The following is a 14,096-nucleotide window of genomic DNA, read 5'->3' as shown; positions in this document are numbered from 1 at the left end:
TGGAAGAACTGGGACATTATTAGCTTCCAGGAACTGTGTACGGATCCTTGCGACATAGGACCATGCATTAACCTCTCTAGGGTCGGCGGGATGAAATCGTCCCACCTACGTAACAGCCAGTGGAATCCTGTGGCGCATTATTCAAATACCTTAGAAATGCTATTACTTCAATTTCTCAAACATATGACTATTTTACACCATTTTAAAGACAAGACTCTCGTTAATCTAACCACACTGTCCGATTTCAAAAACGCTTTACAACGAAAGCAAAACATTAGATTATGTCAGCAGAGTACCCAGCCAGAAATAATCAGACACCCATTTTTCAAGCTAGCATATAATGTCACATAAATCCAAACCACAGCTAAATGCAGGACTACCCTTTGATGATCTTCATCAGATGACAGACCTAGGACATTATGTTATACAATACATGCATGTTTTGTTCAATCAAGTTCATATTTATATCAAAAACCAGCTTTTTATATTAGCATGTGACGTTCAGAACTAGCATACCTCCCGCAAACTTCCGGTGAATTTAATAAAAAATGTACTAAATTACTCACGATAAACGTTCACAAAAAGCATAACAATTATTTAAAGAATTATAGATACAGAACTCCTCTATGCACTCGATATGTCCGATTTTAAAATAGCTTTTCGGTGAAAGCTCATTTTGCAATATTCTCAGTAGATAGCCATTGTCCTCTGATCGGCCACTTGCCAAAAGCGCAAATGTGTTTCAGCCTGGGGCTGCCTCGATATCATTCAGCTTTTTCCTGGGTTCTGAGAGCCTATGGGAGCCGTAGGAAGTGTCACGTTACAGCAAAGATCCTCAGTCTTCAATAAAAAGAGCCAAGATGAACAAGAACTTGTCAGACAGGTCACTTCCTGTATGGAATCTTCTCAGGTTTTTGCCTGCCATATGAGTTCTGTTATACTCACAGACACCATTCAAACCGTTTTAGAAACTTTAGGGTGTTTTCTATCCAAAGCCAATAATTATATGCATATTCTAGTTACTGGGCAGGAATAGTAACCAGATTAAATCGGCTACGTTTTTTATCCGGCCGTGTAAATACTGCCCCCTAACCCCAACAGGTTAACATGAGGTGATGGTGGCGGATGAATGGCATGACAATGGGCCTCAAGATCTCGTCACGGTATCTCTGTGCATTCAAATTGCCATCAATAAAATGCAATTGTACTCTTTGTCTGTAGCTTAACGCCTGCTCATACCATAACCCAATCGCCACCATGGAGCACTCTGTCCACAATATTGAAATCAGCAAACCGCACACCCACATAACGCCATACACCGCTGTCTGCCATCTAACCGGCACAGATTAAACCAAGATACATCTGTTAAGAGCACACTTCTCCAGCGTGCCAGTGGCCATCGAAGTTGAGCATTTGCCCACTCTACTCGGTTACGATGACAAACTGCAGTCAGGCCAAGACCCTGTTGAGGACGACGAGCATGCAGATGAGCTTCCTGAGGGGGTTTCTGACAGTTTGTGCAGAATTTCTTTGCAAACCCACCATTTCATCAGCTTGACTTCATCCACATTTTGTTACGTTACAGCCTTATTCTAAAATTGATTAAATTGTTTTCTTTCCTCCATCAATCTACACATAATACCCCATAATGACAAAGCAAAAACAGGTTTTTAGACATTTTTGCAAATGTAAAAATTTTTTAAACTGAAATATCACATTTACATAAGTATTCAGACCCTTTACACTTTGTTGAAGCACCTTTGGCAGCAATTACAGCCTCGAGTCTTCTTGGATATGACACTACATGCTTGGCAGACCTGTATTTGGGGAGTTTCTCCCATTCTTCTCTGCAGATCCTCTCAAGTTCTGTCAGGTTGGATGGGTAGCGTAGTTGCACAACTATTTTCAGGTCTCTCCAGAGATTTTTTATCAGGTTCAAGTCCAGGCTCTGGCTGGGCCACTCAAGGACATTCAGAGACTTGTCCCGAAGCCTCTCCTGCATTGTCTTGGCTGTGTGCTTTGGGTCACTGATGAAGGCCACTGTGTTCTTCAATGCTGCAGAAATGTTTTGGTACCCTTCCCTAGATTTGTGCCTCGACACAATCCTGTCTCCGAGCTCAACAGACAATTCCTTCGACCTCATGGCTTGGTTTTTGCTCTGACATGCACTGTCATCCGTGGGACCTTATATAGACAGGTGTGCCTTTCCAAGTTATGTTCATTGAATTAAATTGACCACAGGTGGACTCCAATCAAGTTGTAAAAACATCTCAAGGATGATCAATGGAACCAGGATTCACCTGAGTTCAATTTCGAGTCTTATAGCAAAGGGTCTGAATACTTATGTAAATAAGGTATTTAGTATATTTCTTTAATAAATGTTCAAACATAAAAATATATATTTGTTGCTTTGTCATTATTGGGTATTGTGTGTAGATTGATGAAGTTGTAATGTAACAAAATATGAACAAAGCGAAGGGGTCTGTATGTACATATCTACCTCAATTACCTCGTACCCCTGCATATCGACTGGTACTCTGTTTATACAGCGAAGTTATCGTTACGCATTGTGTATTTATTACTGGTGTTACTATTTTTCTATTATCTCTGCATTGTAAGTCAACATTCCACTGGTAGTCTAGACCTGTTGTTTATGAAGCATGTGACAAATAAAATGTGATTTGATACATTTTATATTACTGGTATATTTAGTAGTAAACTACCAGAATTTTGGTGACTTTATTATTTTGTTGTTCAATTTTATCACATGACATCTAATGGCCTTTTTGGGTGCTTCAGATTATCTTTTTGTGGCCTTATCACATGTAAAATATATAAATGAATAAAATAAGATTTTTTTAAACCTGTAAAACATTATCCTTAATATGAAACATCAACTTAGTGAAATCAATTGGTGTTTAATATTAGGGTTTCAGCATGAAATATATAAATGTATATTTTACACATTTATTTATTTTACTATGTCTTTGTTGTAAATGTGTTGGGGCCAAACTGGTGGCAGTTGTGGAAAAAAATCAATGGAAAATAATACCATTGTTGATTAGATGCCTTTTCATAATTAAGCCTATTTTCTCAAGAACCATATGGTCTATCCACTAGAAACTCATGGAAAATATGTACCCATAAAAAACATTGTATATATCATAAAACATTTATACTATATATGAATAATATATATATTTTTAAGTTATTCAAGTATAAATTACCAAAGTTACCATTGATTGCCATAGACGGAACATTAAGTTTTGCAACCCTAAGTTTGCTTGAATGTGAGTAAGTGAATATGTATTTGGTTTGTGTGTGTGTGTGTGTGTGTGTGTGTCACCGATGCTGTAATTTTTTTACTGGAACCAAACTTTTGATTCCAGCTAACATACTTTGAAAGGTTCACTGACATCTGTCAATCAATCAATTAATCAAGTTTATATGATATCTGTTTACATAACATTTTCTTACAGAGCTCCAAAGCTAGTTAACAAGATTAAACATATTTAGATTTTTTTTTCTTCTTATGGTTATTTTGATGTCGAACACACCAAACATAATATTCTATCAAACTATGTAATGATTGGTATTAAAAATCAGGTACATTCAAATCTGTCTGTTTTTATTTACAGTCTTAAAATGTTTTACTAATAATCCTTAAAAACAGATATCCATTTTCTATACTTAATGCTTATTACTGATCTCAAGACTTGTAGCCTATTGATTTCTCTCTCCCACCCCAAATAGTGATTATGGCTTTGAGAGGCAGAGTGATGGAGGATGCACCCCTGTCTTTTGGTTTGTTCCATCCTCCGTGTCCACAGACTGCACCACTCGGGACAGCTTCCTCAACACTACTGGGTATGGCAAATCTTCATTTAAACATTATGTACTGCTTATCTAGTCAGAAATGCACTCAAAGGAAAGTACAGTATTAGACATCCCTTCAGCAAATTTGACATGATATTTTCTTGTTTTATTTCTTCATATGTATTTAAGATAGAGTACGGGCTGTCTAGTTATTTATGTCTGTATGTATGTATGTATGTTGCAGATACCGTAAGGCTCTGTCCAATAACTGCACTGTGGAAACCCTGGGGAAGTATAGCCCTAGGAGCCAGAGGTGTCCCCGCCAGGCCCCCAGAGGTCTGCAGCTGGTCACCAGTGAGGGGACACTTACAGCCACCATGGGGGACAACGTCACCTTCCTGGTGTTTCTGGACGAGGTAATGCCTGGAATATTTCTTAGAGATCTTATCAACTATTGAAAGAATGTGCTGGGTCGTTCCACCAATTGGGTGCTTTTTGAGTAGCGTAACTTGGTGATAAATTTTTTTAAATAATAATCTGTCATAAAGAGCACATATTCAATTTAGATAACAAATATGTTTTGCCACTTCAAGAGGTTAATAAAAAAAAGACAGTAGCAAGTGCCTATTAAGTGCAAAGTGAAGTAACAGGGTTGACGAGTTCATCTTAAACCAGCCATAAATCCTCTTTTGACAGGGGAATAGAAGCTTGTTGTGTGCAACAGAGAGGGGAAATTGAATGCAAGCTTCACCCAAATTTTTTTAAAACATTTCTAGTCTGTCAATCTATGGGCACAGACAAACAGACACATGACAAGACACGCACTAAAAACGCAAGTTCACATGGATTTTGTATTGTAGCTACAGTATGTGATAGTGGAGTAGTCAGCCAGAGGGAGCACACTAAATGTGTTGTGAAAAGTGTTATGAAATGTAATGTCATGTAATATTTTTTATTTTATATAACTGCCTTAATGTTGCTGGACATCCTTAATAAATACTAATACAAATGGGTAACAGGGTTGATGTGTTATGCTCGACCCACTCAGTTTTCCACCACAAAGCATGAGAAAGTAGCCAAAAAGAGTAGAAAAAGCTCACCTGCTTAAAACATCTTTGGGATCTGGGGGCAGTATTCAGTAGCTTGGATGAGTAAGGTGCCCAAAGTAAACTGCCCGCTACTCAGGCCCAGAAGCTAGGGCATGCATATTATTAGTCCAGTGTGGCTCAGTTGGTAGAGCATGGTGTTTGCAACGCCAGGGTTGTGGGTTCGATTCCCACGGGGGACCAGTACGGAGAAAAAAATTTTTTGTTATGAAATGTATGCATTCACTACTGTAAGTCGGTCTGGATAAGAGCGTCTGCTAAATGACTTAAATGTAATTAGTAGATTTGGATAGAAAACACTCTGAAGTTTCTAAAACTGTCTGAATAATGTCTGTGGGTATAACAGAACTCATATGGCAGGCAAAAACCTGAGAAAAATCCAACCAGGAAGTGGGAAATCTGAGGTTTGTCGTTTTCAAGTGATTGCCTATCCAATATACAGTGTCTGGCGGGTCATATTGCTAGATGTCAACAGTGTTTAGAACATTGTTTCATGCTTCTACTGTGAATTCGGAGAGAATAAGAGCTCTTTCAACCAGGTGTCTGGAAAAATGCCATGAGCTCAGTCACGCGCGCAGCCGTGAGAGTGAGCTGAGTTCCTTTTCATTTCTAAAGACAAAGGAATTGTCCGGTTGGAATATTATTGAACATTTATGATAAAAACATCCTAAAGATTGATTCAATACATCGTTTGACATGTTTCTACAAACTGTAATGCAACTTTTTTGACTTTTCGTCTGGACTTAGTGCATGCGCCTTCTGCATTTGGAATAGTGAACTGAATGCGCGAACAAAAAGGAGGTATTTGGACATAAATATGGACTTTATCGAAACAAAATAAACATTTATTGTGGAACTGGGATTCCTGGGAGTGCATGAAGATCATCAAAGGTAAGTGAATATTTATAATGCTATTTCTGACTTTTGTTGACTCCACAACATGGCTTGTTTTGGTGGCTGAGCGCTGTACTCAGATTATCGCATGGTGTGCTTTTGACGTAAAGCTTTTTTGAAATCTGACACAGCGGTTGCACTAAGGAGAAGTGTATCTTTAATTCTATGTAAAACACTTGTATCTTATATCAACGTTTATGATGAGTATTTCTGTAAATTGATGTGGCTCCCTGCAAAATCACTGGATGTTTTAGAGGCAAAACATTACTGAACATAACGTGCCAATGTAAACTGAGATTTTTGGATATAAATATGAACTTTATCGAACAAAACATACATGTAATGTGTAACATGAATTCCTATGAGTGCCATCTGATGAAGATCATCAAAGGTTAGTGATTCATTTTCTCTATTTCTGCTTTTTGTGACTCCTCTCTTTGGCTGGAAAATGGCTATATGTTTTTTTGTGACTAGGCGCTGACCTAACATAATCATATGGCATGCTTTCCCCATAAAGCCTTTTTGAAATCATACACTGTGGCTGGATTAACAAGAAGTTAAGCTTTAAAATGGTGTATAATACTTGTATGTTTGAGGAATTTTAATTATGAGATTTCTGTTGCTTTGAATTTGGCGCCCTGCAATTTCACTGGCTGTTGTCGAGGTGGGACGCTAGCGTCCCACATATCCCAGAAGATGTTCCGTCTTCGTTTTTAAAAAAATATTTAAAAAAGGAATCATTTCAATAATTCCATATTAAAACGAGAGTTCAGTTCACATAAAGGGTCAACCTTTTTATGTTAAAAGTAATCACAAATCACATTAAATTAACTAGGGCTTTACAATGATGGGGACAACTTTGAGAAATGTTGGGGTAAGTGGGTTAAATCTTACTAGAAGTCACAGAGGGTGCACATGTCAAAATGCTGAAAAAAATTGGATTTATTGAATTTTCCATGTGGTCTATATTAAAAGGCACTTCATTTAATATAACAGACTGTTAAAATTCAACATTTGTACTTAAAATATAAAAGGGATGCAAAAGGCACTCATTTCGTGGTATGACCCTGCTATGAATGGGCATATCTAGATGTTATGTATTTGCCGCCCTATAGTATACATTGGTTTACTCTCAATCGTCAACCAATGGATTGAGATGAGCTGCAGTGCATCATATTGTACATTTTGTTGATTCATAGAGCCTTGATGGTTGTTGTCAAACACTTGTAGCCATTGTCATATAACAGTTGTCACATATAACAATGTATTTCTACATGCAGAATATGTGTAGGATATATAAATAAACATATGAATATATGTATTTAAATTGTGTTAAACGTGCACACTGTGGCCATTTTTTATCTAATCATAAACATGTTTCCATTGGTAGAGTGATGGCTCCACAACAAGTATAACATTGGACTTTGGAGATGGGACGGCCATATCCTACACTAACATCAGCTCCATAGAGGATGGAGTCAAACATACATACAGTAAAGTGGGCATTTACCGAGTGGCTGCCACGGCACTCAACAGCCTTGGCTCTGAGAGAGTCTTACTGTATCTACATGTTACCTGTAAGTGAAACAGCAATGAATTACTGATATAATTCATTTACTATAGAATTACAGGTACTCTTTGCAACATTTCTACCCTTAAAATACTCTGTTAATGATGTATCTGCAGTAGGAAAGAAATACACTTCCATGAAATGAAACACTTCTATTTTATTTTATTGTAGGTCTACTTGAGCAAGTGCAGCTTTCAGCTCCCTCGGTGGTTGTTAGGAATAAAGCAGTGAATCTATCAACAGTCCTAAAGCCAAGTTACGTTGGATCAGTCACCTACTACTGGTGGTTCAACAACCACACTGAGGTCAGTCAAGAATTCCACTATATCTTAAAACTTTACAGATTTACAGAACTTTACCTACCTCATTTACCATATTAATTGCAATATTGTGTATTGTATGAACAAACCCACCTTTAGTTTGTGACATTCTCTCTCTCTCTCTCTCTCTCTCTCTCTCTCTCTCTCTCTCTCTGTCAAACTCTATCACTCTGTCTTTTGTATGTGTGTTAGCCTGTTATGACTTTAGTGGGAGGAATGTCCTTCACCTTCTCAAAGGAGGGAACCCATACTGTCACCGTGCAAGTGTCAGTTGGTAACACTGTCCTTCAAGACAAAATAACTGTTGCTGTCTATGGTAAGGTATTTGAAATGACTCATCTCTAAATTACATCCAGGTGGTAAATATTCTGTGATATAAAATACTGACTGTGATGCGAATAATAAAAGATGATTTGATCATTTAGATGTTTAACGTTTAATCATTTATAACCTCTTATGATCTATTAACAGTTTCTCTCTTATTATCTAGTATCTATCACCATTAAATGTGTGTCTTGTATTTTCCTGTAGAACATTTCAAGTCACACATTTTAGCCTTCTCCTCTAATCTGGAGGCCTTTAATCCTGGTGTGGCTGAATGGAGGCAGGACATCAGTAGAGTGGTCAAGGACTCCATGGTCCAAGTGAGTTCTCCTGTACAGTACTACTACAGAACTTCTTACCAGTAAATTACTGCGACTACAGTAACTAATTGGTGCACTCATGATTATTTCAAGTAATTCTAACAGCATTGCAAACAACTTGGTAGCAAATTGTATGTCATGATGCTTCCCTCACTGAATTCACCGAAGTTAGCTGGTAAACATTACTAGCAGTTTAAGTAATGTCCCTATAAGTATTTGGCCTAATGTAAATAGCAGGTAGAGTGTACCATATAAGGTAAAGTGTTTCCAGTCTCCTCCATTGTCTCTCTCAGGATATCAAAAAGCACATTGGGTTACATAAAAGGCCTGGCTGCTGAGCTATATATACACCACACACTGGCTTTCTGTCTTGTCAGCTATGACCATGTTTTATACCAGGAAACTGACAGGGTTGTTACAGCGAAAATGCACTTAAAAAGGCCTGCTCTTTACTAAAGACTGCCAAAATGAACTTGCATGTTTAGGTTGATTTGTGCATTATCTCTTGCCAGTGACTGATACTTAGTCAAATGACATCTGAAAAAAAAAAAAGCTGGTGCATTTAGCCTTTTCCATAGTTAAGTACAGTGCAGTGCTATATGACAAAACGTAATGAAAATATAGGAGAAACTGAGATGCCAGATGTATTTTTTATTTTTCATTACTTTTTAATTGAAGGTCACAGGGATCAGTGGAGAGCAGCTTCTAGTGTCAGTGCTCCCAGGCTTGCCAACGGCAGCAGAGTTTTGCATCGTACCTGAAAAAAGGTCAACAGAGGGGAGAATGGATGGAAAAATGACACATTTAGAGCAGGTAATGTATCACCAGACTGTAAAGTCTTAAATGATTTTGTATTATTATTATGCTTCTACCCATTTACTTCCATTTATATAGATCCATTACTTGTAAGCTGTAGTTAGGCTTACAGTACCTCAATGTTAAATTAGCAAGTAATAACAGCATCACTAAATAGCAGCACAATGTGAAAACACATTTTCCCTTGATTATATTCTTCATATCATGGTGGGTTTATCATTTGCTCATAATTAGTTTTTCTCTTTTCGCTGCTTTAATCAGACATGCATATGGACTCTACTGATCCTCTATTAGATATACAAGAGCAACAAAATTGCATTTATTTACACACTTCCACCACTAGAGGGAAATGTCTTCCCATCAAAATAACAGAACCTTGCTCTTGAAGAGCTGCATTCATCTCAGTACATCATTGCAATCTCAACTGTAGCATCACAATTTATTTCACATAACTAATTTCTAACCATTATAAGTTAATAGCTCTAAGACATACTATACTTATCATTCACTCCATCATAAAGGGTTTGCTTCGAATATAATAACTAAGATACTGGACCTGGGCTCTAATGGTTTTTACAGCTCTATAATTCTTGACATTCTATAGAGTTGATAAAACACACCACGTTCTCATCTGCCTTTCAGCAGCTCAATCGTATAGTAAAATTGATATCCATTTCAGTCCACCATCAGACACTTTTATTCTGCATGATCTGTTACAATCCTGGATCCACTTATTTGCATATGTTGCAACATGTAAGCTTAATTCCAGTGGCTCACAGTTAGTCTTGAACTGAGTTAATAGGTATTTAATTACAATGATGCATCATGTAATTGGACACATCAGAGGAGACTAGTGGCGGAGCAGCCTGAGTTGGGAATTAGGCGGATGTATTTATCTATAGCCTGTCTGAATTCCTGGCAAGACCTCACAGACAATGAGGTGATATATCTTAGTTCACTATTGCACATCTTCTTATGCGTGTGTGTGGTATGGCGTGTGTGTGCACATTGGGTTTGTGTGTGTCTGTGTGGTGGGGGGGTGGTGATGTCTGGCACAGCTTATTAAAATGTGTTATAGATTTACTGACCCTGATATGCCACTAGAATAAAAAAGTAATTATTCATATAGTGTAGAGCAGTCTAATTTTAACCAGTGGAAAGATTTTAGAAAGAGCGAGATGGAATTAGTGAGCCATGGCTAAGGAGTCAAATGGGTTTTGGGAAGGCTTTCTGGTCTCTTGTTAAATGGTTTCTGGTAAATTGTTAAATTACTGCTTTATCTAGCTGTGAACCCTTAATGAAAAAAGCAGGCTTCTGGCAAACAGTTGTGGCAAATCTTAGGCCAATTTAAAAAAATTGCTCATATTTTCATATGCAAATCAGTTTTTGTCACTGGTCTACACACAATACCCCTTAACGTCAAAGTGGAATTATGTTTTTAGAAATTTTTACAAAAAATAAATAAAATAAAAGCCGAAATGTCAATAAGCATTCAACCCCTTTGTTATTGCTAGCCTAAATAAGTTCAGGAGTACAGATTTGCTTAACAAGTCAAATATAAAATGTTGCATGGTTCAACATGATTTTTTTTATTTCTGTACTCCACACAGAATTATCTGAAAGGTCCCTCAGTCGAGGAGTAAATCTCAAACACAAATTCAACCTCAGAGACCAGGGAGGTTTTCCAATGACTTGCAAAGAAGGGCACCTATTGGTAGATGGGGGGAAAGAGACATTGAATGTCCCGTTGAATATGGTTATTTAGTACACTTTGGACGGTGTCTCAATTAGAGGTCGACCGATTATGATTTTTTTCAACGCCGATACCGATACTGATTATTGGAGGACCAAAAACCCGATACCGATTAATCGGACGATTTTTTAAAATGTATTTGTAATAATGACAATTACAACAATACTGAATGAACACTTATTTTAACTTAATATAATACATCAATAAAATACATTTTGCCTCAAATAAATAATGAAACATGTTCAATTTGGTTTAAATTATGCAAAAACAAAGTGTTGGAGAAGAAAGTAAAAGTGCAATATGTGCCATGTAAGAAAGCTAATGTTTAAGTGCCTTGCTCAGAACATGAGAACATATGAAAGCTGGTGGTTCCTTTTAACATGAGTCTTCAATATTCCCAGGTAAGAAGTTTTAGGTTGTAGTTATTATAGGAATTATAGGACTATTTCTCTCTATACAATTTGTATTTCATATACCTTTGACTATTGGATGTTCTTATAGGCACTTTAGTGTTGCCAGTGTAAGAGTATAGCTTCCGTCCCTCTCCTCGCTCCTACCTGGGCTCGAACCAGGAACACATCGAATACAGCCACCCTCGAAGCAGCGTTACCCATGCAGAGCAAGGGGAACAACAACTCCAAGTCTCAGAGCGAGTGACGTTTGAAACACTATTAGCGCGCACCCCACTTACTAGCTAGCCATTTCACATCGGTTACACCAGCCTAATCTTGGGAGTTGATAGTCTTGAAGTCATAAACAGCGCAATGCTTGAAGCATTGCGAAGAGCTGCTGGCAAAACACATGAAAGTGCTGTTTGAATGAATGCTTACAGTACGAGCCTGCTGGTGCATACCACCGCTCAGTCAGACTGCTCTATCAAATCATAGACTTAATTATAATATAATAAACACACAGAAATACGAGCCTTAGGTCAATAATATGGTCGAATCCGGAAACTATCATCTCAAAAAAAAAAGTTTTTTCTTTCAGTGAAAAACGGAACTGTTCCATATTTTATCTAACGGGTGGCATCCCTAAGTCTAAATATTCCTGTTACATTGCACAAACTTCAATATCATGTCATAATTACGTAAAATTCTGTCAAATTAGTTCGCAACGAGCCAGGCGGCCCAAACTGTTGCATATACCCTGACTCTGCGTGCAATGAACGCAAGAGAAGTGACACAATTTCACCCGTTTAATATTGCCTGCTAACCTGGATTTCTTTTAGCTAAATATGCAGGTTTAAAAATATATACTTGTGTATTGATTTTAAGAAAGACATTGATGTTTATGGTTAGGTACACGTTGGAACAATGACAGTCCTTTTTCGCAAATGCGCACCTCATCGATTATATGCAACGCAGGACAGGCTAGATAAACTAGTAATATCATCAACCATGTGTAGTTAACTAGTGATTATGATTGATTGATTGATTGTTTTTATAAGATAAGTTTAATGCTAGCTAGCAACTTACCTTGGCTTCTTACTGCATTTGCCTAACAGGCAGGCTCCTCGTGGAGTGCAATGTAAAGCAGGTGGTTAGAGCCTTGTTAACCTATTAGTGACCCCTTAACACGTGAATCCCGTTAGCGGGATTGATTTGACAACAGCCAGTGAAAAATCAGAGCGCCAAATTCAAAACAGCTAAAATCTCATAATTACAATTTCTCACACATACAAGTATTATACACCATTTTAAAGATAAGGTTCTCCTTAATCTCACCACATTGTCCAATTTCAAAAAGGCTTTACGGCGAAAGCAAAACATTAGATTATGTTAGGACACCACATAAACAAGAAAAGCCACACAGCCATTTTCCAAGCAACTAGATGCATCACAAATACCAGAAATACAGCTAAAATATTCACTAACCTTTGATGATCTTCATCAGATGGCACTCATAGGACTTCATGTTACACAATACATGTATGTTTTGCTCGATAAAGTTCATATTTATATCCAAAAACCGCATTTTACATTGGCGCGTAATGTTCAGAAATGTTTGGCTCCAAACCATCCGGTGAATGAGCACAATGAGCACACATATTACAGAAATACTCATCATAAACTTTGATCAATATAGAAGTGTTATGCACAGAATTATAGATACACTTCTCCTAAATGTAACCGCATTGTCAGATTTCAAAAAAGGTTCACGGTGAAAGCACAATTTGCAATAATCTGAGTACAGCCCAGAAGACACCAACAACTAGCAAACAGAAACCTGCCATCTTGGAGTCAATAACACAAAGAAATTACATTATAAATATTCACTTACCTTTGACTATCTTCATCAGAAGGCACTCCCAGGAACCCCAGCTCCACAATAAATGTTCGATAAAGTTCATATTTATGTCCAAATACATCCATTTTGTTCGCGCGTTAGGTACACTATCCAAATCCACAACGCGCATGCTTACTTAGTCCAGACAAAAAGTCAAAAAAGTTATACTACAGTTTGTAGAAACATGTCAAACTATGTATAGAATCAATATTTAGGTTGTTTTTAACATATATCTTCAATAAAATTTCAACCGGACCTATCCGTTCTCTTTAGGAGTGAATATGAACTCAGCTCGCTCCCAAGTCCTTGCGCATGACTGAGCCCATGCCTTATAATGGGACACCTACTTCCTTGGGCTGTTATTCCCATCAAATTCACCATAGAATCTTCAAACACCATTCTAAAGACTGTTGACATCTAGTGGAAGCTTTAGGAAGTGCAAAATGAACCCATAGTCACTGTATACAGTCAAGGCAATCACTTGAAAAAACTACAATCTCAGATTTTCCACTTCCTGGTTGGATTCTTCTCAGGTTTTTGCCTGCCATATGAGTTCTGTTATACTCACAGACATCATTCAAACAGTTTTAGAAACTTCAGAGTGTTTTCTATCCAAATATCCTAATAATATGCATATCCTACCTCCTGGGCCCGAGTAGGAGGCAGATTAATTTGGGTACGTTTTTCATCCGGCTGTGAAAATACTGCCCCCTATCCCAAAGAGGTTTTAACCGTAAGGTTGCAAGATTGAATCCCCGAGCTGACAAGGTAAAAATCTGTCGTTCTGCCCTGAACAAGGCAGTTAACCCACCGTTCCTAGGCCGTCATTAAAAATAAGAACGTGTTCTTAGCTGACTTGCCTAGTTAACTGACTTGCCTAGTAAATAA

General features: G+C 37.6%; 1 protein-coding gene across 1 annotated transcript in view; it reads left to right on the top strand.

Moving 5' to 3' along the window:
* Nucleotides 1-14,096, top strand: part of LOC106608714 (VPS10 domain-containing receptor SorCS1-like) — a 109,264-nt gene that overhangs the window by 83,982 nt on the left and 11,186 nt on the right. Inside the window, exons 17-23 of the mRNA XM_014206816.2 lie at nt 3,754-3,867; nt 4,061-4,232; nt 7,207-7,393; nt 7,558-7,691; nt 7,899-8,022; nt 8,238-8,350; nt 9,029-9,163. Of these exons, the coding sequence (XP_014062291.1) occupies nt 3,754-3,867; nt 4,061-4,232; nt 7,207-7,393; nt 7,558-7,691; nt 7,899-8,022; nt 8,238-8,350; nt 9,029-9,163 (979 nt within the window). The remainder of the gene's footprint in view (nt 1-3,753; nt 3,868-4,060; nt 4,233-7,206; nt 7,394-7,557; nt 7,692-7,898; nt 8,023-8,237; nt 8,351-9,028; nt 9,164-14,096) is intronic.

This window comes from Salmo salar, chromosome ssa01 (assembly GCF_905237065.1).
Source record: "Salmo salar chromosome ssa01, Ssal_v3.1, whole genome shotgun sequence".
Classification (NCBI taxonomy): Eukaryota; Metazoa; Chordata; class Actinopteri; order Salmoniformes; family Salmonidae; genus Salmo; species Salmo salar.
The sequence above is the reverse complement of the archived record's forward strand: the minus strand, read 5'-3'. Positions and strand labels throughout refer to the sequence as shown.